Source organism: Polyodon spathula, chromosome 17, assembly GCF_017654505.1.
Source record: "Polyodon spathula isolate WHYD16114869_AA chromosome 17, ASM1765450v1, whole genome shotgun sequence".
NCBI lineage: Eukaryota > Metazoa > Chordata > Actinopteri > Acipenseriformes > Polyodontidae > Polyodon > Polyodon spathula.
Window position 1 is genome coordinate 33,610,077 of NC_054550.1, and position 27,456 is coordinate 33,637,532.

At 39.7% G+C, this 27,456-nt stretch overlaps 1 protein-coding gene across 1 annotated transcript in view; it reads left to right on the plus strand.

The window, feature by feature from the left end:
• The first annotated feature begins 797 nt into the window (after nt 1-797).
• LOC121329580 (protein kinase C eta type-like) overlaps nt 798-27,456 on the plus strand; it is a 38,889-nt gene continuing 12,230 nt past the window's right edge. Inside the window, exons 1-10 of the mRNA XM_041275230.1 lie at nt 798-1,684; nt 10,343-10,406; nt 16,977-17,130; nt 17,605-17,639; nt 18,234-18,316; nt 19,536-19,665; nt 20,150-20,283; nt 20,595-20,738; nt 21,138-21,311; nt 26,024-26,178. Coding sequence (XP_041131164.1) covers nt 1,334-1,684; nt 10,343-10,406; nt 16,977-17,130; nt 17,605-17,639; nt 18,234-18,316; nt 19,536-19,665; nt 20,150-20,283; nt 20,595-20,738; nt 21,138-21,311; nt 26,024-26,178 — 1,424 coding nt within the window. The 5' untranslated portion in view covers nt 798-1,333. The remainder of the gene's footprint in view (nt 1,685-10,342; nt 10,407-16,976; nt 17,131-17,604; nt 17,640-18,233; nt 18,317-19,535; nt 19,666-20,149; nt 20,284-20,594; nt 20,739-21,137; nt 21,312-26,023; nt 26,179-27,456) is intronic.

Below are 27,456 nucleotides of genomic sequence, written 5' to 3' on the forward strand. Positions count from 1 at the left end.
ACATAAAGATTATCTGAACATTTGCCAGAAGGTGACGCTATTTCCCACTTTATGTGTGCCCTGTTCCCGTAACAACAGCGCACCTGTAGCGATGGTCAAACACAAGCTGCGCAGTGATTCAAGGACAAGGCGTTCTCGTTGGCATGATGGTAATAATGTATATAGTTTTAAACAATGCTTGGACGAATGGTCCGGGCTGCTGTAGCTAGGCATTTTGGGGGAAAGTAAAAGCCCAACAACCTGCTAATGTGTACTTTATTATGGTAAAGCAGAAAATCGATGAAATAATGCTAGATTTACAAACGCACTGAATCATACTATACCAATTTAACACTAACCCAGAACAGGTGGACTGTACCTACTTGCAGTTCTGAATTTAGCTGTCAATATGCTACACTTTCTATCCACTACAATTACAGTCTAAGGTACAAGAATGTATATTATTGTGTTGAAATTTACAAGCTGTACGAGCGCATGTTATTTATACAGAAAGCTAATTTGCAGAATCATTTGAACCTCGTCCTCCGAAAAGCAGCAGCTGTCAAACCCGGAGAACGTGGTACATTCTGGTAGTTATAGTCCCAACACGCTGTCAGACTTTGACATTCAAGCGGCAGAAACATAGAGAAAAAACTACATATGTTCCGAGACGTCAGCTTTTCGTTATTTGCATGGAACTCTTTAAATAAGGCAAGAGGTGAAGAAATGGGTTAGATTTAAACTTTGCAGAACTCAGCATTCAAGTGCATACTGTACGGAAACTAGTGTTTACGCTTCTCGAGGGTGTTATTATCGCTGATGTGTTTGTTTATTTATTTTTTGTTTGTTGTAAATCCCATAACTTCCTCGTGCGGAGTTTTTCGCAAAGGGTTTCCTGGATGAGTTGCTTGCGAGAAAAGCGATTTGATTTGATCAGTTTCGGATAACACCACCAAGGGGCAGAACACAGCGTGATGACTGCACGCACATTAGTCAGTCAGGTTTGACTGGTGAAGCCAGATGAAAAGATAGGTTAAGTGAATCGAGCAGCATAAACGTTCTTGGGAAGCACGAACCAGTACGGCGACAGCGCTGCACCTGTTGCATTTTCCTGGTGTTTTTCTTCTTGTTATTTGAAATGGTCTGCGTTCGGAGAAAGAAACAGCGCGCAAAAGAGATCACCTGCGACAAGCATCTTCTTTTGGTTATGTAACTTTTCTTTCATGAGAATATAAAAAAAAAAAAAAAAAAAGTATTCAGAAGTTTCTTGAAACCTTCTTTTGTATAAATGGCAAAGGACTCGGGTGTCTTTTCTCCGTCTGAATTCAGGAATTTATAAACCAATATTGGCAACATGAGGTTTAATGGTTATTTAAAACTGAGGATCGGGGAAGCAGTAGATCTGAAACCCACCAAATTTTCCCTGAGGCACTCAGTACTTTTCAGTAAAACACCCTTCTTGCTAGATCCCTATATAATAATCAATGTGGACGAGGGGAGAGTAGGGCAGACTCACACCAAACAGAAGACCAACAGACCTACATACAACGAGGAATTCTGTGTCAATATCAACAATGGGCGCAAGATCGAGCTGGCGGTGTTCCATGACACCCCGATTGGATATGATGATTTTGTAGCTAATTGCTTAATCATGTTTGAAGACCTGATCAACACCGTCAATACTGAAGAGACCTTTGAAGGCTGGGTAAGTGATATTTAGAATAGACTATGAGGTTTGTATTTTATTATTTATTTATTTTAATTGCAATAGCCATATGGGGAAAATGTAAACGTTGGACTTGCAATTGCACATGGAAATGAAGTGAATTTGATCAATAGTTCTATAGTTAATTTGCGCTGTATATGCAAATATAGATCCATATGTTCAGTTATTTTATTATTACATAGATATTTATATTTGATTCTGATTGACGGGCCTGTCTTAGATTACCTTCTCAGTCGTAGCTTCCTGTACATTTCTATAACATTCCATACAAGGTGATTTTAATGTCAGCATGCACATCCATAACATAGAATACAAGATCAAAGCTGAGTGTAAAAAAAAAAAAAAAAAAAGACATTCAGTGTAGAACAAGGAGGCATAAAAAAAAAAAAAAAAAAAAAAAAAAAAAGTCATTCATGTGTAGAACAAATAGGCGTTTCTGCTGATATTTAGTCCGGTGATGATTTACATTTTTAGTAAAACAAATTTATTTAAGGGTACAGCCAGAAATCGATTCGGTTTTATTCAGTGTGTGTCTTTGAAAAATGCTCTTTAAGCTGAAAAGGTTGTTCTGGGTAATAATGCACCAGCTCACAGTGGATACTGACTGCGTTATGACTGCTCTGTAATATACTTTGAAGCTTAGCAGACATAAACCTAGCAACTACAACATTAGCAACACTACTGATCCCAAATAGATATCCATGATGGTCAATGTGTCTCATGTAATGATGCTTTTATATTGGCTCCTATTCGCAAAACTTGAACTCTGTCCAATGGGGTGGGCAACTGAACAATCCTGTTACGTAGACTTAAAGAAGCCAAAAACTCTCTAGAACCGTTTCTTGAGTATAGAACTGTATTTAATGAGAGAAAAACGGACTTGAAAAGTCTTTAAATAGCAAGCAAACCAGTTACGGTGTACCACTGTACTGTATTGTTTCATAAGGCTATCATTAATAATCTGAACTGCTGCTGTTAACATGAACCTCTTTGTGGAAGAATGTGTTCTTCAGATGTATTTTGGGCATAAAAGCAACAGAGCTGGCATTGCCAGGGCTTCTCTTAAAAGTATTTCAGTATAATGACCCATCAAAAAAAAAAAACTTCAGAATTCCTACTGTATTCTCTTGTTTTAGGCTTGTGTAGTATTTTGGCGGAACCATATCAACCCTGTTGCAATCAAAATAGGAGATTACATAGGAAACACACACAGGTTGTTCTTTATTCTCAAATAGGATTTGTAAAGAGAGCAGTAGTTTCTACTCAATATTTTACTGCAGTGTAGAAGATACAGTGTGGTAAACATGAGTTTGAAAAGTTTTTCTCGCTGAATACATTTGCATCCTCATACTGTGGTTTGTCATTCTTCACAGTTTGAGGCTTCTTGGTGTTAGAATTGTACTACTAATACATGGTAACCACAGACCCTTATTTAGTATCCTGTTAACAATGCAGGACTTGCATGAACAGTAACTGTAGCTAAATCATTTAATTAGCTGCATCCTAACTTAATGTGGCAGCTTAATGTATGGTGAATAGGCCGTGCAGGCAATTGTGCCCGTGATTCCCACGCATTATATAACATTGAAGTGACAGATTATGGTGAGATATAGTTAGCTTTCGCTTGTATACTGTACTTGAAGAATGAATTAATGCTGTGCTTTCATCACACCATTGCAAAGGTACAGATGTACTTCATCTTAATCATGGTATCAAATGGTCTCTGAGAACTATAGGACAACATCAGTGGTAGTGGATTGTACTGTACATTTCCAATGAGAGTCAAGTGAAATGTATAATGTGTCACACTGTTCACATCCAATTATATGTATATTTCTTAAAACTGGAAATGATCTGTTCATACCTGCAACTAAGTTTGAAGTTGCCTGTTACTTGTTGTTGCTTTCAAGTTGCCTGGAAAAAAAAAGGTGAAAACTTGACACTACAAAAATAGGAACTGCACTTCCCCATTTTGCTGTGGATACTTTTCTATATCTAAGTTATATGTTTTTGCTCAGGCTGCTGGCTTTGTGCAAGTCAGAGGTACAGGCTCGCTTATGCAGATACTAGTGGCTTATGTGGGAGTGAAGGCTTGCAGTTTCCTTGGTCTAATGTACATCATGTTCTGTCTCCACCAGCACCTTTTTCCGATGGTCACTGCCACGCTTGCTTTCAATAACTGCTTCTTCTTCTTCTTCTTCTCTCTCTCTCTCTCTCTCTCTCTCTCTCTCTCTCTCTCTCTCTCTCTCTCTCTCTCTCTCTCTCTCTCTCTCTCTCTCTCTGTTTGCCAGACCTTGGGTAAATTTATGAGTTTTATACGAACTTCAGCCCAACCCTTTACCCTGTAGGGGATGTGGGTCCTAAAATGTTAGTATCGCTGTAAGAACCTTGGGAACCAGTCTTCCAAATTCTGTGAAACGCTTTTGGTTTCAAGTCCCCTCACTGTTAAATAAAAAACAGTTTTTGGTGTTTCTACCAAGTTTAGGCCAAAATAACTCACGGGGGGGGGGGGGGGGGGGGGTCCAAAAGATCACCCAAAGATATTTTTGGATAGATGTTGATGAAATCTACAAGAATAAGGCAAACATTTAAGTATTTTGGATTTTTGTAAGTTGTATTTGTTGCATTGCAAAAGTGACAGGGTGTGCTTCCAGTGGCACTAGCGTGGAGCTGAGGGGTTATGAACTTGCGCGTGGAACTTAGTGACACGTTTCAAACTACGAAAACCTCACTTAGGTGTGTTTTAAAAACTACCAATTTGGATGAAAAACAATTAAATGAACTGGAAGAAAGCAAAATGGAAAAAAAATACCCCCTCCCCCCCAAAAAATCACTGTCTTTAAACTCACTCACCCCGACCTTTTCACTTCAAACAAGGTATTTTTAGCAGTTTGTAAACGCTACAGAAAAACACAAAATATACTTTTATCCACCCCCTGCAACACAGATCTTGAAAAATTACTGAAATCCAAGACTTCGTTATTTAAATTTTTTTTTACTTCCGTTCTGCTGCACATTTGAATCAAAATGTGCACTTACCCACCAGAAAACCCTCATTAAGTTGTCACATCCAGCTTTTTTCAAGCGGGATTCGGGAAACAAAATCAACAAATAAATACACAAAGTGGATCCATTTTGAAATTGGGTGCATTAACAGAAATGTGGCCATCTCCGAGGTGAAACCCCGAACATGTGTTTTGAAGTATCCCTTATTGTACTGTGTGAATGTGGTCCATTCTCACACAAACCGCTGTTTGTAGTTTCTGTCAGATCTCAATGACGTGCACAGTGTTTCTACCATTAGTAATGTTTGTTTTTTCTTTTGCATCCCCCTTTCACAGAACAAATAACATGCTTTTTTTATTCAGGCTAAAACTAGACACGTTTGGTACAGTATTCCCCATACTTTTGCAGTTTCAGTATGCTTTTCCCATGGTTAGACTATGCATCTACCGTAGCCTGCCCTGATTTGCTGTATGCTTTACCGTAACTCACTATTCTTTACAATGCTAACTTATGCTTTACCATGCAGTCATTATGCTTTATTACAATTGGCTATGCTTTTAATATAGGTAACTTTGCTAAAGGTTTTTTTTTTTTTTTTTTTTTTTTTTCTGAAAGGAGAAACCCCAGCATTTACCCTGGAGAGTGCAATAAATATACTGAATATAGCCACTGGAAACTACGCAAGGCTAGTAGAAAAAGTACTTTAAAAACTGCAGGCCTTTCCCTTCTTTTTCTGAGTCATACCATGAAACTTAATTTCCACTTGACACATTTTGAACACTCTCGGAACCACGGACAGAGGAAGTGTGAGTAGAGGGTTTTTCACGCTTCCAGTACCAAGTGGCAAGATTGCTTCAATTGTTAGCTGGACCCTGAACATGAGAGCATACAATGCTGCACAGAGTAACCCGTTAATGGTGCATTTCCTGTGCCACTTTACCTTTCCTTGTTATGATTTTCTTTGCTGTCGTTCTCTGTGATTCTGATGCTTTAAATGTTTTGATCGTATCATCTATAAATGTGACTCTGTTCCTGGATTTGCTAGGAGAATCGTTATTGCTTGTCCAGTGTGTGTGCTTCCTGATTCCAGAAAAACCAGGCTAGCTCTGCATGCTTCTACCATGGATACCATGGAGTTCTGGCCTTTGATTGGTTGGGCTAAATGGAAACTATATATTGAGGACCAGCCATACGTTCAGGTGAACTACTGCTGACATGGATATTTGTAGTTAATCTACTTGAGAACATCTTAAAACCTAAATATAACTACATGAAATGTAAAATGCATAGCTGACTCTTGCCTGTTTCCCAATAGGTCACCCCTTTAAACTGTGTGGTATAATGTATTTTAAGCGCTTCTGTGTGCAGTTTTTTTTTTTTTGTACAGTTCAGCAGTCTTTACAGAAGCACAGGGGTCGACTATTTTTGGCTTCCTGTAACATGCAGCACTAGAATTCACTGCATTAACCCTCGTAGCTTAACTAGAAATGACAGAGAAAGGTTAGCTCAATACCACTGGGATAATAAAACATTTAGAGCCGCCTTTAAGGGGTTGGATTAAACCCCCTTCTTATTTTCTCTTTTGACTTGTAACCTCACTTGGATGCATGTGGAATTCTGTCATTCTTGTCATTTTAATGGCACCGTCGTGGCTCATTTTCAAGGCACAAGCTGATAATCATGAACCGAAGAATAAGAAAAGACAAGTTGCCATTGATCACATGATTGATATTTTGTAACCTGCCCACAGTTTTCTACTGCAGGTGGAAGCCACAAACCAAAAGACTGCAGCTACTGTAGACTGTAGACAGTTTGTTCTGGTGTGTGATATCATCAAAGGGATTCCATAATGTCACTACAGCTTCCTGCTGACATCAGAACAGTCCGCTCTATCTTACAGAATAGAAATAAACGGTATGGGGCTACAGTATGTACTCTTTTTTAAATATGGGATAGTATACAGTAGGTATCAATGTGTTTGAATATATTTGTTAGGATAAAACATTTATCAGGTTTTCTTATAATATCCCACCCATGTTTGCATGAGATCCAGATTATTTGTATGATATGTTCACCTGGTTGCTAGGTAGCCAATTCCTGCACTCTTTTAGAAAGTACATGGGCCAATAAGAAACCTGGGTTTACTGTGCCTCATGAAGGAGGTTCACTAGATACTGGATTATATTTTGTTTCCCACAAGGGGAGGTACTGTAGAATAAGGCAGCACAAGCTGTGTAAAATCATTAGTCCTAGGCAGTTAGGGGAGGGATGTAGCTAGGTGCCAGGTTTTCAATGGCAGAAGGTTGGCAGCTTCACTCAGTACAGAAATGTATTGTATATGGAAAGTGGGGTGAAATAAGATGGTATAAATACTACAGGAAACTGGCTTACAGAAATAAGACTTCCTGTAATGTCTCTGCTGGGAAGAACAGCTGTCACCTTGCGTGTGAATTTGCATCAAAGTTGTTGATGAAGAACAATTTTGCATATCTGGTGTTGGCCTCTTGCTTCCCTGTGTTGTACACCAGGTTATGTTTTCTTTATTGTAAACATGGAGCTAGCATGAGTCTGTCTCTGTAGCATTTTACAAACCCTCAAATGTTAGGACAACATTTTTTTTTTTTTTTTTACTGGTCACTTTCTCCAGTTAAAGACCTGTTAATAACTAGCTTACTAACACGTTAAGTGTGTTTGTGTTTAATTCTGAATGCTGGTAAATACTTCAGATAAAGCAAGTTGTCTGGAGGTGATGATATTGTTCAAGTGAGTTTATGTTTGTTTAAAGGCACTTCAACATCAACCGTACTTTTTAAAACTTTATAAATATATTATCTAACCTTTTAACAAACCAGTGAACTATTTTTGTTACCATGTTAGTAAGCTAGTTGCTGATAGTTTATGAACTAACAAAAGTGAAGCAGGAGTGGTATTGGCACCCAGATATTGCAGTTCCATGTAATGTAGTTACCAGCGTTCAAATGCTTTATCAATAGGATCAATATGCTTCTGCTGATCTCACTGTATTCTCTCCAGTATGTTTAGAGAGAGGAGTTACCCACAATTCCTACATCAATTCAAACGAATAGGTAGCATTGCCCTTACTTTTGGAACTGAAGGGCCAAGGGCTGCTTTTCTAGACTTGCACTGTTTGAAAGCTGTACAGTAATGAAACCCATTATCACTCATTGCAGAAGTATGTATGGCAGCCAGCTGAGCATGCGAGTCAGCAGGAAAAAAACAGAGATTCACGTGAATGCCACTCCACATACCAGACCTCTACCTCACACTAACCCTGTACCAGGCATTTCCAAAATCACACAAACTGGACTAACCTGTGTTTCTCTTCCCCTCCAAATATTTCACATTTTTCTGATGACATGTCATTGGAGACATGTACGGGCAGATGGGATGGCTTTGGGTGTTGAGCTGCTTTTCATTGCTGCAGCATATAAAAGCCAGGGGAGGGTAATGTTTTAGCAGGTGACATGATTCAATTCACTTTTACTGGGGGGGAGCATTTTAGGAGAACTCTTGCAAAAATAATAGCAACAGGTGGAGCATTTTTTATTTTATTTTTTCATTTTATTTTTTATTTCACAGGCTTGCTCAAAGACAGCCCCATGGGTGAAATATCCCGGCGGCTTTATTAATGTCCAGTTATAATTATGATTAAGAACACATATCAGGAGGTTTGGTGGTCCAGTGGTTAAAGAAAAGGGCTTCATATCAAGAGATCCTTGGTTCAAATCCCAGCTCAGCCACTGACTCACTGTCACTTAATCTTGTGCTCAGTCAGTTTTTTGGGGGAGGATAGTGCCTTCATTAGTATTAATTAATATAGGAGGCGGTGTGGTCCAGTGGTTAAAGTCCAGGGCTTGTAACCAGAAGGTCACCGGATTAAATCCCACCTCAGCCACTAACTGATTCACTTTGTGATCCTGAGCAACTCACTTAACCTCTTTGTGCTCCATCTTGTGGATGAGATGTTAAACCAATGTCCTATTGTAAGTGACACAGTCACAGCCTACCTCCATAAAGCACTTTGTGATGGTGGTATATAAAAATAAAGATATTGTTATTATAAGTGTTGAAGACATTCAGCACCACTTTGCTTTCTTGCAGGTTTATCAGACTGGAAGTACTGCACAGAGTGGCTTTATATCTTTACACATGCCTTCTGTTTATGATTTGAGTTGTTTTCAGCCACAGTCACAGACCACAGTGTTGTATATAAGTGAGGAAAGTGACATTTATATTAAGTGCTTTGCATAGAATAAAAACAAAGTGAATGTAGCAGAACTGACGAGGCCTTTTTCCTCCAGTTTTTCTCCTGTTTACTCCAGCCTATACTGTGTGTGTGTGTGTGTGTGTGTGTGTGTGTGTGTATATATATATATATATATATATATATATATATATATATATATATACTCCAGTCTGCCATGTCCCTATCAGTTGTTTACTGTAATATAAGTTTATTATTCAACATGCAAATATTTTGTTATTGTTTCATGTTATGCTCCTATAACTCTTATGTTCCTGCCTTGGATTGCTTTCTAGAATACAGTTCTGCACGCTCTTTAGTAATTAAAATAAATAATTATAAATAGCATTATCAGTAAAAAGCACAGGGCTGCAGGAGACTTAAACAAGCTCATGCTTCATGTGCATGGCCCCAAAACTTTGTATGCCGGATATGAAATGCATTAAAACCACAAAGATAACAAAAGCTGGGCTGATAACTATTGATAAGGGTGGATATGTTGGCTTTGTCTTGTGGTTTGTGACTGGCTGTCAGTATGCATATGTCGTGTTTAACAATAAAAAAAAAGCTGGTGGGAAACTATCAGAGCGTGCAAGCTTAAATACTGAGCAGGAGTTCCAAGCTGACTAGCTTGCATCTAGTTGCATATACCACAGCATTTCTGCTCTTCTCTAGAAGTACACTCACCAGTGAACTAATACACTGTTACCAGACAAAGTAATATACTGCTGCCTTTTAGCACCCGTCCGGACACACACAGAGCAGCGGAGATCAAGACTGAGACAGTAAACCCCCAGCCTCCTGTGCCATACAGATCAGCTCTCCTTGTAGAGCTACAGGAGACGACAGTGCTTTTCACCAACAAACTAATCCAATCACATGTATTCGCAAATACTGCAATAATATTCTGTTTTACTTGGGCTTTTAGTTAGGTTTCATCATATCTTTGATAAGGCCACAGTGATAAAATCTTACAGCTAGAGCTGTATCTATCATTAGGAAGCAGATAGGTAGTAAAGCAGATAGATAGTAAAGTCTTGCACAAAAGATCATTTAAACAGACTAAGAATAAAACACATTGTTGCGTTTGAGTTTTGAAGAGTTACTCCCTCATTTCATTATAAAAACTGGATGTGTGCAATCGGGGAGCAAGCAAGTACTATCAATTATAACACACACGTTTATTACATTGTTTTAATTTTTAATTACATTTTTAACACTGCTATACTGTCAGGTGCAGAATACTGTACAGTAGTGCTCATGCATTTCCGTGGAAGTGTCTGTTTCTAATGCACTGTCGTATGTTAATGTCATAAGTTCTGGTTGTTGTTTTTCTTTGTGACTTTTGTCTCTCTTTTATTGAACAGGTGGATTTGGAGCCAGAAGGGAAAGTGTTCATTGTGATCACTCTCACAGGATCCTTTACTGATGGTAAGATGTAAAACCAGATTGTTTTTATCCTGTTCCACCCCGATTTATACAAAATGATTGGATTTCCATTCAGGTGCAAAGTAACTACTGCTCATGTCCACCATTTTTCAGGGGGACCTACATACAGAACCCACCAAACAGTATTAGGCTACAATTTAAACAAAGTGGTCCTTTCTGGTTCTGCCTATAGGATGTTTAACACAAGTTGTAATACGGTTGTCTGAGGACAGCAATGGTTCCAAAGGTGGCCAGTGCATTGATGGCCATGATCCATGACAATACAACACCAGCTGATTAACCACTTAGGAAAATGGCTTATCATCTTGGGTTGTTTTTTTGTGGGATGTTGCTGCCCAGTGTTAAAGAGCTGGCTGTGATGAATGGGTTAAAAACACATTTAGGATTAATGCAACCAATACTGTTTTTATTTATTTATTTATTTTCGAACACAGAACTAGATTGCTTGGTTGTTTTAAAGCTGTGGGTTGAGGGTGTGCATGTGAACTCAATGTGCAGCCGGACACTGTACAAGCAGACACTTGTAGAGTGAGAACTTTAGAAGTTGTTTATGATTTCCATCACAGCGCTGTTCATGGCACCTGCTTTCAGCCTTATTGACCCTATTCAGCAATGAGTACAAGGGCAAAGGTACGTTTTCTGAAAGGAATAAAAACTATTTTAATGGTGTAAAACTAGCAAACCAGTTCTCTGGTGGTGTTTCCAAGAGGTTTAAATGAAGGGAAAATATTCTCTATTGAGCAGCACACCCTACATATTTCATATCATCTCCAGTATGAGCAATACAACAAGGATGTACACGCATTGTCTTCTGAAAATTGGGTGTGTCAGGTAATTGAGGCTGCATTGAATAACTCTGCATACCTGCATATAATCGGAGCTAAAGGGAATACGTTATTTTATTTCAGAATTGTATATACGGAAAATGTAGGTTTGCATCTGTCAGTATCAACCAAATCAATTATAGATGGATAAACTGACACAAGGGCATGTTTTACCCTGAAATCACAATTGAAATACTTGCTACAGTATTCTGACCTCCAAATCACCATTGCAAAAACAGACTGGGTCTGGAAACCTGCCTTACTTCTGTTTGTTCTTGATTCTTCATTTGTATGTCTCTACATAGCCAGCGCAATGAAGCATGTCCAGCATGGGTTGAGATATTGAATACAGAAGTGTGTGTGCAGACTGTGGGTCACACTTCACTTGTTAAAGTTCTCACTCTGCAAGCCTGCTAAAACAGGCAGCTGAGGACAAGAGATTATGAGAAAGGCCATGCTGTATGGTGTTGCCTGACTTGAAAAACAAACCCCTGCTACACATTTCCTGTGCAAAACCGATGCTTAAATTCAAACCGTCTTTATTTAGCATCCAGCTGACCTTGCTTCAGTAAGCAAGCGGACCGTCTACAACATGCGTAACCAGATCCAAGGCTGTTTAACAGCCACTCTGCAGGTTACACGATTAACAGGAGTGCACATACAGCACAGCCTTAAAGAGGAGACCGTGACATTAGCAGGTTTCTTTCATTCATGATACTATTCAGCACAAGTAATTAATTGCAGCTTATAGGGTAGGAGGAAATCTGAGCCTTTTTGCCCATCCCTATGGAAGTACAAAGGACAGCAAAGCCTGCTTTAACTGCACCTTTGCAGTATATGACTGTATAGACCATTGTGATTAACTCATAACTGGTTTCATATCAATATAGCCCTGATACTTGTGTACCATGTTAACAGCATAGCAAAGGAGAATAAAGCATAGTGCACACATGGTAAAGCAGGTTGTAAAAACAGTGGTAAATCCAATATATAAGCAAGGGAAAAGCTCATGGATATTGTTCATAAAGGTTCACTGGGGTCACTATGAAAGTGCATGTTTCAGAATTATATTCCACCATATTCATATGTTATGATCATTTTTTATAATATATATATTATATTATATTATATATATATATATATATATATATATATATATATATATATATATATATATAACCTTTGCCCTGACCATGATACAACATGATATAATCTTGTATGTGCTTTCCAGTCTGGAGATGTTTGCAGTAAACACTGCTTTGGCAACAAGGACAAAGCTGCCCTGTGAGCAGTGACATTGAGAGAGCAGGGCTGCGTGACCAGGGAGCTGGAAGGTCAAGTGAGTCTGCCGTCTGTAAGACCATCTGATGTGATTAGTACCACACCAAATATAAATCCTGTTTTTGCATGCTTTTTTTTTTTTTTTTTTTGCAGTCTTTGCAAGTTCAGAATCCATCTGGAACCTGGTTTAAAAAATTAAAGCACAGAGAATACTGGAACTCCGCTGAGTGAGTGTATGTCAAAGTCCAGGGCAACAGTGATAGGGTTCGCTTCAGATCAGATAAACTACAGTGAAGAAAGTGTGTGTTTTTCATAAGTCTAATGTACTTCCTGTACAATTACATTTCAGGCTGTCTTTCGATAATGTCATTGTCAGCATATTGTAGAGGTTTCCATACGAGAGAACTTTTAGCAACTCCAAAGCTGACACTGTTTGTCCAGTCAGCAGTACTCTGGGTGCCATGACTAACCACTTAAATGAGAAGTAAGGTCTGTCAGCATTTAACAGAGTGTGAACGGTCTTGAGAATTTCAGTTCAGTTCCTATGTAGTTCAAGCTTCCTGAGTTACCCCTTCCAGTGACCCCAAATACTTCCCTATTTGTGTAAATTCTGAACTAATTGTTTTAAAGCACACACATACCGAGTTTTCACCTCAAACAGGAAACCATTTCAGTGTATGCTGAGCACAATTTCTAGAGACCCTTCTTGCAAGGGCGCCATTTCAGATTTTATTTGGGGGTGGGCTTTAAGCTCTTGGTTTTTTTGCAGATAAAAACTGAAAAACCTGTTTATTACGAGAGCATTTCTGTGATTGTTTCCTCTATTTTTATAACTCGTATGATAACAAAATGACCAACACAGGACACACAGGCAGCTTTTAAAGCAGAGCAGTCTGTACCTGCGGCGTGCAGGCCCAGTACCAAATAAAGCCTTATTGTTAAGCTTATATAAGATCAGAACACATAGGAGATAATACAGAAAGTGATTACTGATCCCACACCTTGATGTATAAATCTTGGAGTCTTAACACCGCTATCAGTCACACAGTTTGATACATTGCGCACTGTTCGTAGAGATAAATAATTTTGTTTTATTAAATAAAATCTACTTACCCCTGCAATTTATTGTTTTTGTAAACGTCTTATCATGCCCCAAATTGAAGCATTCATGTTCATCCATACTTATATGTTTTATGTGTTATTTTTTTATACTGCTGTAAGCAGTTACTGTATTAGCTTTGTTGATATTACCTTGTAATGCATGTTTTATTTCTCAATACTAACTATAATGCAGTAACACAGGGCAGGAGGGTCTCCAAGCCTTTTTAATAAGGTAGTAGGCAGTCGCAGTGCCGAGATGTTTGAGAGCCGCTGCTATAGAGAGCGAGTGTTGCCTGGTTTAAAAAGTTCTCCTGTGACGAGACAGGTTTTTTTTTTTTCTCAGATGAGACTCGACTTCATTCGGCTACAAATACAGTTTATATTAGATTTACAAATAATTGAACTTTTGGAAATGATTTTTCTAAAACAAAAAAGAAAACTATTAAGGTTGCAAAAATGTAAATAATCTGATTGTTTAAGATCTATTTTTTCTTCTTTACAGTTCTGTATTATTACAAAAAAAAAATCGAACAAAACATGAGGAGGCTTTACACTTTAGTTAATACTTAATGGATTGCCTGCAAGCAGACTTAATATAATTGAAGGGGAAAACAGGAACTGCCAGTAACATTTAATTGTCAAATATCTTTTATTTTAAATGAACACAACATTGCTGTTTGTAAACGCGCAGTATCAATCAATCAGAACTTCTAAAGCAATGTTAGTGCTGAAATTGTAAGAGAAACGCTATTCACTATTTGTGTGACTTAGTCTTTCCAGCAGAATATTTTGCAGTGTGTGAGTCTGGGAACATGTCACAGCATGTGAAGGTCTCGTTTCTCTGTTGGCAGTGAAAGGGAAGGGAAGGCTATTTCGTTACATTGTCAGCGCTAGATACAGGTACCCCTGCACCGGCTGGCAGGGGGGAGAGTGTCGGCTGTATCGGCTCTGTGCGAGAGGTCCCGGGCTTGCGCCCACCCTCTGCCTGTGTGCGGATCGCCCTGTGTAATGCGGTTGTCTTCGTTTTTTTTTTTTTTTTTTTTTTTTTTTAAATATTTATTATTACTGGACAAGGAAGGCTTATCGTACAAGGAGCCATCATAGATGGTGAACTATGTTCCTCACACACTGAATGCATGCCTGCCACAGGGCTCCCCTGGGTCCTAAACCCTGCTAAGTAGGGCTAGGGATTGAAGTAACAACAGCGTGGCCTTTGTAGAAATGAAAGGTTTGCCGACATACAGGATTTAACAGTAGAGTTTTGAGCAAAATACAAGAGAAAATCTGTCCCGGGAGTTGACTGGGAGAAGTATCCAAAAAACGTGAAGGTTCTGACAAATAAGTGAGAGTTGACAGGTCTGCATTATTGTGTATTGTTCCTTAAATTAACAAGTGGTATGAGATACGGTGGTGAGGGATGGGCAACTGATCCCCCTTTTGGAGGTGCATCGTCCTCAGTGTTGAACCTTTTGCCCCAGGTTATTTATTATGTACCTCTGCCACAGCCAGGGGCCCTAGAAGCCTATATAGCCTGATGCGTTTTGTGAAATACTGCCTGTGCTTTAGATGAGACTGCCCAGTGAGAGTTGAGGCACCCATATTTTATTGTACTTGTTATCTACTTATGATTCATGTTGAGTAAATAAAGATTTTCAAGGAACTGTTTTGATTAGTCAAGGTTCAGTTCATATTGAATTGAAAACAGCTTTGCAGGGCCACCATAAAGCAACCTCAAGTTGTCTCTGTGCCCTTACAAAAACGTTACTGCTCCCCCTGGTGGCTGTAGGATGGAAATAATCTGTTTTGTGGAATTGAATTTTCCCTTCCATACAGAATAAATACAACAGTGTGTCAGTTAACTCTGCCATCTCCAGCCAATCTCTCTGTCTGTATAAATGTACAGAAGGTGGGTCTGGCCGTGTGGAAAGGTCACATTGCCGAATGACCTATAGTAAGGAAGGCAAATGAAAAAAGCAAGTGAAATGACAATTTGAAACTTCTGAAAACTTGTATAACAAAATAGGTATTGGTGTTACTTCACAGGTGAGCTTCCTGTTGAACACTTTTAGCCACTGACTTCTCTCTGTCTGACAGCTCAGTAAATGCTCTGCAGGCAAGGTTAGAGCTATGTGTTGTGCATGTACTGGTGTCAGTGGTTAAAAATGATAAATGAGAGGCACCTGCTAGGAGACAGTGGTCTGTAAATGGTGACTTTGAGAGGATCAAGACGGGGGATCGGAACGATATTTAGCAAAACTCGACTGAAGTGTTTTGAATGTGTGTCCTGCATCTTGAGGCCAGTTTTGTAAGACTACAAACCCGCAAAAGAGAGCTTGATTTCCACAGGTTTGTAATGCGCATGGTCTTAATCAGATCTGTACATTTGCGTTTACAAAACAAAATGATTAAAATAACTATAAATAATGTCCAGTGCTACATAAGTCACATGGTGTGGAAGAAAGAGCAATACCAGAACCTTAGGACTTTAAAATGAAGGTTAAATATGGATAAAAGGTGGATTTAGTAATGGTGAGACTGAACAGAAACAAAATGACCTGCAGAGATTCATAGGACCATCAACCTTGTGCACATTGCATATGGATATATTTCACATGTTAAAGCACATGAGTATGAAGACCTCTTTTAGATGGTCCAGGGAGCAGTCATTTCAGGAAAGCTTTGAGTGTGCCGGGCTGTGTGGGGTACACTTTGACCCAGTGGCATGCTGGGTACACATTGACCGAGTGGCATGCTGGGTACACATTGACCGAGTGACATGCTGAGTACACGTTGACCCGAAAGCATGCTGGGTAAACATTGACCCAGTGGCATGCTATGTACACATTGGCCAAGGGTATGCTGGGTACACATTGACCGAGGGCATGCTGGGTACACACTGACCGAGGGTATGCTGGGTACACACTGACCGAGGGTATGCTGGGTACACACTGACCGAGGGTATGCTGGGTACACACTGACCGAGGGGCATGCTGGGTACACACTGACCAAGGGCATGCTGGGTACACACTGACCAAGGGCATGCTGGGTACACACTGACCGAGGGCATGCTGGGTACACACTGACCGAGGGCATGCTGGGTACACATTGACCGAGGGCATGCTGGGTACACATTGACCGAGGGCATGCTGGGTACACATTGACCGAGGGCATGCTGGGTACACATTGACCGAGGGCATGCTGGGTACACATTGACCGAGGGCATGCTGGGTACACATTGACCGAGGGCATGCTGGGTACACATTGACCGAGGGCATGCTGGGTACACATTGACCGAGGGCATGCTGGGTACACACTGACTGAGTGGCATGCTGGCTCTTTGTTTTAGATACAGCGACAGCCAATGGACGGACCTTCAAGCACTTCTCCAGGAAGCGTCAGGGAGCGGTGCGGCGGCGAGTGCACCAGGTCAACGGGCACAAGTTCATGTCAACCTACCTGCGCCAGCCGACCTTCTGCTCGCATTGCAGAGACTTCATCTGGTAAGGGTCTTTCCACCCCCTTGAGCATACTGTTTCACCACATCAAGCCCTTCTCATACGCTGCACTCAGCATAGTAAATATATTCATTATGAGCCCATTAAGCCGTTGATCTCATTTGAGGATGGGCCGCTTCATCATTTTTTGGAAAATTTTTTAACTGGCGGTCTACCTGCTATTTTAACTGCCTCTTTATCTATATTGTTATGATAACTTAAAAGTTAATTAAGTAGTATGTAATGTATCAGATTACATAAATACATCTTCTGTTTTTTCCCCCATAAAATTAATCTGCTACTTAGAGTTGAAAAAAAATAAAAATGAAACACTGAAAACGATACAACCACCTGAAGCAAGCAAAAAACAACTGAACACAGTAAACGAGCTGCTAATAATATCCACAACACTTTGCTCTGTCTTTAAATGTTTGTTTGTTTTAATATCACTCTGTTGGTTTTCATTTTCTTTTATTGCAGGGGAGTGTTTGGGAGACAGGGGTATCAGTGTCAAGGTATGGTACATTTTCTGTGAGCAGCTGCTGCTATTTTAATACATTATTTTGTTAATGTACTGAGAGCTTCAAATTGTTCTTAATGCTTCTGTTTGTGTTAAGAAGGCTGAATGGGCAGGGACTGAGTCACTCATTAAGCTCAAGCAGATATGTGCAGGGCTGGCCTTTGTCGTCCAGGGGTCAGTAGCTCACAGACATCCTCCGATTTTATAATTAACACTTCATATTTTCAGAACAGCCTTATTGTGTTATTTTTCATCATATCTATAGAACAGCTTATCCTCTTGTGATGAACTTTGATATACTTTGCACAAGTCATAGAGGGCATTGAATTAACTTATTGCTGAACTGCTTTTTAATGTGACTGACAAATGTGCTGATCAAAGCTTATCTCACTCCCTCAAACCACAGAGCAGTTCAGCATTCCTGCAAGTAAATGCATATATTATCAGATCTGCTAAATGGGAATCTTATAGTGCACCCGTCCATCTGATCATCCATCAGTCGAAACCCTTTCCCGTCGATGCTGATGTTTTTTAAATCGCAAACAAGTGGGGGCCCTTCTAATGCATTTGTGTCTCTTCTGGGTTTCAGTCTGCACGTGTGTCGTGCACAAACGATGTCACCAGCTCATCGTCTCGGCGTGTCCCCGCATGAAAAAGCCTGCTATCGAAGAGGTAATGAAATTGAAGTTACATTTTTAAATTCGCAGATCGAAAAAAACAAAAAAAAAAACGGTAAAAAAATAAAATAATTAACTGACAGCACGTCGTCTTCTTCATTCTCCCAGCCTCGAGGTTTTCACTAGCGTGTTTCTGTTTCACACGTGAATGTTTGCTCTGTGGTATCGATATTTGAAATGAATTCTACATCTGCAACTGACAGTGTGTGGCTTTTAACAGACCTCTGCTTGCAGCTGGTTTACCAATGGTGTTCAAAAGTCCTTAGCATATTTAAAAAGGAGGTATCTGTCTAGACTAAGGTATTTAGTGAGAAAGTGGTCTTGAGTGTAGTTATCCGGCAACAAACTCCCATCCCGTTGTATTGCTTTCCTCGAAAAAGGAGAGTATTTTGGAGTGCCAGTCTACTTGTGAGATGTCTTGCTCATGAATATACTTGGCATATTCTTTAAGGAGATGATTATCTGTTGAGAGATACCGGGGTATTTTGGAAATAAGGGGTCTGAGTGAGGAAACATGAGCAATACATTCCACACCCCTAGCCTTGCTGTAAATCATTTGTTGTTGCCAAACTTTTGAACGCTACTGTGGTTAAATAGTGAACAAATGCACTTGCTGCTGATATCAAATGTCAGTTAGTAAAAATCTCTCTGCTGCCCCCTCACTGTTGATGCTGGTACTAAATGTACTGCTAATGACATGTCTGTACAGCAAGTGATAATTTGTCTAACACTCGATTGTGTTGGGTGCTGTACTTAGTGCTGTAGTCACTGTAATTACATTAGTCGGTGTAAGATCAACATGTTAATTGAACTAGTACTAGATAGGTTCGATGAATGGATGTAAGTACATTGTATTTAACAGTATTAAATAAACACTTATAGATATTTTTTTTCAATGAAAGATAATAAAGTGTTTGGTTAACTGTAATACACAGAGATCAGTGGTAGATTGAGTGTCTGCTACCACAGGTTGGTAGTATTTGAGTGATTTCTGTATGAAGTTTCAAGTAAGGGAAGGCAGATTATAAAGACCTATTTTAGTTTCCATAGGGCCACTTAGCTCCGGGAGGAATTGGTGTAAATATGGGCATCTGCCATGTCCACATTTACAAACAATCAGGTGTTCCACGCATCACTTCATTTTATAAATGTATAGTGCAATTAACTGGGCAGCAGTGTGTGAGATCATGCAATGCACTCTTCTGCGTTTGCAGGCAACTAACCAAGGCTTCAGCATCAACATCCCTCACAAGTTCAAGATTCACAACTTCAAGGTGCCCACGTTCTGTGACCACTGCGGATCTCTGCTGTGGGGTCTGCTGAAACAGGGCCTGCAGTGTAAAAGTGAGCACCTTTCATTCGCTAAGCTGAAAGGATACAAGCAAATACCAAGCTGTAGTTTGTTGTCCATATTGGGATCAAATAAATGGTCCGTTTTATTTTTTATTTTAAACAATTACAGGAGATCATTAATTCTGCACAGGGACTATCCAACCAGAACATAACTGTACATATTTCTGACACCCAGTGGCAAACACTGTTGTGATATATGTACTGTAATGCAGTGATTCCCAAACTAAATGGGCAGCTGAAGTAATCCCAACAGTATTACCTGGGGGTGGGGGAGGAAGGAAATAACTGATATTGTTAACTGCTTTAGAATCCATAAAAGACTGAAGCGAAACTGATACGGTGCAGTATATCTTGACAGAAAAATGAAAACACTTTACACTCTGCTTGTTTTAAAACTTGTTTTAAGTCGGCTGCTGTGTCTAACGGAGAGCAAAAGGGGAGCCTTTGTGACGGCGTTTCCATTTCTTCATTCCAGATTGCAAAATGAACGTGCACATCCGTTGTAAGGGAAACGTGGCTCCCAGCTGCGGAGTGAACAGTGTGGAGCTGGCCAACAGACTAGCGGAGATGGGGCTCCAAGCTGGAGGACTCTCCAAAAGGAACTCTTTGGTACGTATTCATTTATTTCTTTTCTGCACCTATGGGACAGACCTTTCGATTTTAGTCTCGTTTTTCTTTATTTGTTAAACTAGGATATACCGGTACGTACATTTATTTATTGGGTATTGCCGCTGTTATCTATTTATTTTGCAAATGATCCAATTTAGCAGTAACTGACTGTATTTATGGTAACTCAGTTATCCTCATATACTGTTAATTGCTACAAATGTTGACCATCCCGAGAGTTGCCACAAGGTGGCAGTCCATTGTCTATCAAATGTGAAAATATCCACAGTATATGCTCTGTATTATTTCTATAGGCAAGTAATAATAACAGCAGTGAAACAGGATCCAGAAAAGTAAGCAAGAAGGAGAATCAAACGAATAACAGCAACACAGAGCAGAAGTTAGGCATCGGAGATTTCACCTTCCTTCAGGTTCTGGGAAAAGGCAGCTTTGGGAAGGTTGGTAGTCCTTGATTTTTATTTAATCTTGCTCTGTTTCTTATTGAGATCATGCCATGATTCCCTCCATTGTCTTGTGACCTTCCCATTTATCTTTTAAAATGTATTTTTAAAAATGAATCAGCGGAGGTGTACCTCCTATTTACAGCACCAATGTGGTGATGAGAGCTACACACAGCTGTTTAACAAGGCAATACCATGACACTTTTCTATTGCTGTCAATCTGACACATTCCTGGTTTCCTGGATGTTTATAGCACAACTTTCAAGAACAGATTTCTTGAGGGCCACCTGTTCTCCCTCACTTCTTTTCCTCTGCAGTAACCCTTTGTTGTCTGCGTGGCTGCAGTGCATCCTTCATCTTCTAACCCAGCCCCTGTGCCTTTACCTTGCCCTGCAGGTGATGCTGGCCAAGCAGAAAGGCTGTGAGCGGGTGTTTGCAGTCAAGGTGCTGAAGAAGGACATTATCCTACAGGATGATGATGTGGAGTGCACTATGACTGAGAAGAGGGTCCTGTCGATGGCAGGGAGCCACCCCTACCTCACCCAGCTCTTCTGCTGCTTCCAGACCCCAGTAAGGGACAGCTTGCATGCATATCTACCCGAGAGGTCCACGTAGAAAATCTAAAGATATCACTTAAGGGTCATTCCAGCTCAGCTGGAACAAGGAAGGCGCTCAGAGGCCATATTTTCAAAGCATTTTACTCAGTTTTTTTTTTTTTTTTTAAATAGGAGTTAAAGACTGGAGGTAACGCTTTGAAAATATGTCTCTTCAGTGAATTCTAGAAAAATCTCTTTTTTTTTTTTTTGTTGGAAAGTAAAACACGTATGAAAAATGTTTTCGTTGAGGTCTGTCTTGGCCTTTTTTCCAAATGACATTTAGACCACGTTCTCACCATGTGGGGCATGAGTTGCAGTTTGTTCTTTTGCATGAACTCGACACCTGCCCTGGCGCCATGCTCTGTCGCATGTGGTTTATGAAACGTGGGCCACAGAGGAAACGTCTACCCAGATTTTGGTCCAGTTAGAATGACCCATACAGACATTGATAGATCAAGACTTCTTGTTGAAAAATTTTCAAAAATGTTAGTGATGTTTCCGGAGTCAGCTGACATTGAACCACACACCTCCTTCCTTAGGAAGCGGGCACATTGCGGCTAGCATAAAGTGCAAAAAAAAGTGTTATGAAGGTATGACTATCTAAAAAAAGGAAAAATGTAGATTAAAAATAAATAAATGAATAAATAAATAAATAAACTTGTACTGTATAGGTTGTAATTGTGTAAATGGGAACATTGTAATTGTTGGTTAATTTTAGGTTGTCGATAATTGCTGGTATGATTTAAGAAATATATTAAACCATGGAGGTGCTGAGACAGGACTGACCCAGAAAATTTTTTCTAAATACAAAATGACTCCAGAGTCACGCTTTGCTTAATAGATGTTCTTTTGGGAATTTAATAATCATTTGTTGTGCAATTTGATGATTTAACCACAAGGTGGCAGAATTGTTGCGGCTTTTACAGAGAAGCATTGAAAAGCTGCTTAATTTGCAGTTACTGGCAGTAATCGAACACAAGGAGTTGCAAATCATAGACCTCCAGCCTTATGTCATTCCTGTACTATCACCAACTATTTATTCCTTGACATGAAGGCTTAGGGTCTGGGAGAAACCCTCTTCTCTTTGCGCTTTATGGTGTTATCAGTTGTGTGGAGGGATCGATTTGTTATATCATTTCTTAATTTGCCCTGACTAACAAAAGGACCTTTGCTTTGTTGTGTTATAAAAATGCAGGTTTATGTTTTAGGTCAACATTTTCTTTTAATTAAATCACAACAGCATTACTGTGTGGTAGCTCTGAATTTGTTATCATGTATTTACAGCAGCTAGTAAACATGATTTACAGCATTGCGTTATAATACCGTCGTGATTATTTTTCAGGGGTGTAGGTAGTGTAAAATAAGACAGTTAATTTAAAAGGTTATTGGGGAAAAAGTACTGTGATGCACGCAAGCTGCACAGCCCAGCCCAGGGGGTTAACAGTGGAAGCTAGAGCTGGGAACACTTAAATTAGCTAGCATGTTTGCTTGATGAAACGATGTGTAATGAAGCAAAACTAAATGATGTCTTTATTCAATAAATAGACTTCTAAAGGGAGGGGGTTACAGCTGGAATACATCCGTTTTGAAGCTTCGATTGCCCAGGTAGTAGCAGATGTGCACAACGCATTTACAGACTTGCACGCATGTACATGTCAGAAAACCAGGCCATTGCGTTGCTGCAAATCTAAAACATTCATAGGAGAGTTAGTAGTCTAGCCTGTAGATTTTTTTCTAATTGGGAAGCCAAGAAATGCTAAAGATGGGCCTTGTTGCTTTGAATAAAACATTTCTGTGTCCAATTTAGTTTTAAAAAAAGACTAAAGGTTGCCTGACAGTTGCTAGCAGGTTTTTCTCAAGGGTTTATTTTTTCTCACTCAGCTAACTGCCTTTGAGGTCAGGAGTACTGTCTAGTGTCCAGAATTAGCTAAGAGCTCACATGATGTGCTTTGAATTATTTAGATCAATTAATGATGCTGCTAATTTCCAGAGCGGTGTCGATGTCTTGTTCAATTGATGATGGCAGTTGGGCACAGACCACTCTGCTTGTCAATAGCGTACAGGAAAAAAAGGTCAGCTATTTTTATCACATGAGCCCCAAGAGCAAGTGGACACATGAGAGAGAGAGAGAAAAAAAAAGGCAAACTGGTGTGTTTGCATGCAGGAGAGATTCATGGTGTTCATTTGTAATGTTATCAGTTAGGTTGTATGCACAGGAACAAAGGATATTTGGAACCCAGTATTTGGGCAATTCAGTAAAATACAATATATACAATATTGGACCTGCATTAACAGTGATTCATTTAACCTCTTGAGCCTGAGTGCTTTTGGGGTTGGAGCTGAGCCCTGAACACCATTGCTCTCTGCTGCCATCTACTGTGGGGGATACATGCACCTTTTTATGCATGTACATTTTTCCAAGTATTTTGAAAACCGCTTGCAGCATTTGATGAAAGTTTGCTTGTTCTAAAAGTTATTTGGCATACTATAGCCATAGATCAAGGCATTTTCCTGAGCTGAGAAGGCTGTATTTTGGGAACAGCTCCCCCAATTTGATGAGTCTTTACTCACCCAGTTGTATTCCATAACAGTACAATGGTGCCACTGGTGCTCTTCCATAGGCTCACTTTGCATTATTTCTGTTCCAAATCCATTGCCATTGCTGGTAGTGCTGTGGTCTGAATAGGAATTGCTGTGGTTTCATCAAGGTAATACACTTTGCCATGCCATCCCAATTGTGTTTTATCTTTACTTTTTTAAAAGACACTTAAACTTGTGCTGTATCAGTGTAGTTAGGAACAAGCTTCCCCGGTTTGATTCAGACAGATATAAACATGTAGCTTAGAACAAGCATTTTCCATCTGCAGCTTGTAAACAAATGGACCTTGCAGTGTCCTCCCAGAGCCTCCAGAGAACGTCAACAGAGAGTGTTCTTTTACTTTTTGATATTTTTAAATGCTGTGTGCTGAAAGGCACTGCACAGTTGAATTGTTGCTGTTTTATAGCCATGCAAGACGACTTTGGAGCAGGTTTTTATAGATGGAACTGATTGATGGGAATAAATCTGTGTATGTGTTTGTCTTTGTTTCGTCAATGCACATAAGATGCATGGAGACATCTTATCTGCTTGATCCTGCATTACCAGCAGGGGTCGCTAAAGGGCAGTGTGGTATTTTAGTAGTTCCACAAATGAGCAAGAAATGTTCAAAAAGAATAATTCTTCTCTTCCAAGGATATCATTGTGTGGTTAAATACCCCCCCCCCCCCCCATTTCTGCAGAGTGCATTGATGCAGTAATTAAAGAGACACAAACAGAAAGCCAGTGCAATTTAATTTGATTCTTAAGTAAAGAATACATTTTGGGGGAAAAATATCTATTTTTCCATCCACTCAGATGTCATGGGGGATTGTGACCAGACCTCATGATTCCTGAAGAATCAGCTGTTGTGTATGGAATAACTGACTGTATGTCAAGCAGTGTGATTCTCTTTATTAATAATGTGCTCCACACACACCGGAATATTAGAAAATCACGAAATGTTCAATTTTACACTGAAATATGTCTAATGTGCAGCAGTATTCCACTACCAAAGCCTTCCGTGCACTTTTCAACAAAACAAACCCACAATATGTCACTGTGAGACACTTGGGGGTAGGGGGTGTTAAACGTGACGTATCAGTGCTTTTGCTCAGGTTATTTTCAACGTGCGGTAAGAACCCCCCCCCCCCCCCACCACCACCACCACCACCACCACTTTTTAAACACTATGGGGCTCTTTTACCTTGTAATGTGTATATTAAACCAGTTGAATAATGGTTTTCTTGTCAGTGTCACATTAGTGTTTTTCTGCCGGCACCAAAAGGCTTTCGTCTGAACTAACACTTGAATGCTGTTTGATTAACGCTGGCTTCATACATATTTAGTCACTGAGGTGGCAGCCTTAAGGTTTTGGCTGGCAGTAACGTTTTCACACATTTACGAGAGAAGGGTTGGTCCCTTGCATTGCATCAAATGTGTTTAAATGCATAACAAAAGGCAAATTGTTATGTGTTTAAACACATGGAAAGTATGGACTGGATAATACTAAGAAATTGTAGATGGGTTCCTCCTACATAGAGGAATCCAGTATAACTTGCTTGACAGGCAAGAGTTTAGTGTTTTGTGTAAAGCACAAACCTTCCTAGGCAACAGAGTGCTGTGAATCCAGTTTGTTAAAGGCAGTGATTGCTTTGTTTCTTTAAAGATAGCTGTGATCAAGATTAAGTGTCTAGTAAACAGGCAGTGGTTTTACATTTTCTTATGCAATTTTAGTGACCATGTTGAAAGCATTTGGAAATTGGAAATTTAGTTAATCATAAAGTATGGTAATCACAAGTAAGGGTCACTTACCAACTTAATACAAAGAATAAAAAAAAATATGTATATTATATATATATATAAAACAATCTACACACACAAGTCACACATTACTAATTACTACAACAGTAACTGTTGCTGCCCGTTTTTTATAACAAATCTATATAGTGTAGCCGCACAGCTAGCTTCAATTAAAACTCAGCTGCATTGGAATCAAAAGCCCAAGGTGCTTTACAGCAATAAGCGACCATCTTAGTTCTGCAGCTGCATGGAATGGGCAGCACTTCAAGCCACCTGTTTTAAAATGTATGTTTTGTGCCCTGCTGCAGGATCGGCTGTTTTTCGTGATGGAGTTTGTGAACGGTGGCGACCTCATGTTCCACATCCAGAAATCTCGGAAGTTTGAGGAACCCCGCGCCCGGTTTTACACGGCTCAGATTACCTCGGCACTCATGTTTCTGCATGAAAGAGGAATTATTTACAGGTAAGGCTGGGCAAGCGGTGCTTTAACAGAACTCTAGCTCAGTTCAACTTTTCAATGGAGAAAATCTTAGAGGAAGAGATTAAATATGACAGGAACTTCTGAGGCTTAAAATGCAAGACTGTGTTTAAGAAGAGCTTACTAACTTGCTCAGTTCACATCTGACACACACACACACACACGGTGCTGTATAGGAATAGTGATTCAGAAAGAAAAATGAAGAAACAAAAAAGTCCCTGAAAAATACATTTTTGGAAAGTTCTGTAGCAAAAACATGTCAAGCAACCAAGGTTCTTCACATAAACAACAAGACAGTTGAGGAGCTGCTTCCTTAGTGATAGATTCAAATATCGTCTCTACACACAGTTTCTAATGGCATGTTGTATTGAGACTATCAATACAGCTGCATTCTCTTCTTACTGTGTGTGTCGGAGTTGAAAGACCACAGTAAGCCTTTGAAAACTCCCACCTCCACCTTCTGAAAATTGTACTGCATAACTACCAATCCCAAGATTCCCAGTACTTCTGCCACTCCGCTGTGTAACGGCATAGTGGAAGGACACGATACCCATTCAGATCCCAGGGCCAAAAGACATCTAATTTCCACAAGAGAGTAATTCAACCCATCCCTAACATTCTTTAAAACCAAGTTATTGCTCTTGCTCAAAGGGAAAGATTGAACACATTTAGCAGAATAAAGAGTGTTTTTAAACATATTTGGTTTTCAATCAGTTTCTAATCTAAATTGTCCACTGTAGCTTAAAAGTACACTGTATACCACTGTAGTAATACTTCCCTGTAAGTGAGGTATAGGCCTCAAAGGCTGCCAGGTTGTTTCAGACTCCTAATGACGGCATGGCGTCATTGTGTCCAGGAGAACCAGATGGAGAGGCACATAGCTTCCATGGTTTAAAAGCCCCCTCTCCTTCAAATCAACGTCTGCTCAGATGTGTTTGTAATGTAGGAAGCAGAGTAGTTATGTTAGGCAGTCTTGACTGTTTTTTTAACCTTTGGTCAGAGATTTTTTCTAAATTGAGAAAATTAAAGCTCATGCAAACTCTGTTTGATGCAGAGGGTTTTAGGCCTAATGCTGTGCTGGCCATGTGGGTAATCAGCTTGGGCATCCTTGGTGAGCCATCCGATTAGCTTGATAAAACTGCTGTGGTTTAAAATTAGAACTGCTGTCTCCATATCAGCAGGAAAAAACACAAGACACTGTAATACAGAAACTCAAAGTCATACATACTGAAGCGGTACCTACACATCGATATAAATAAATAC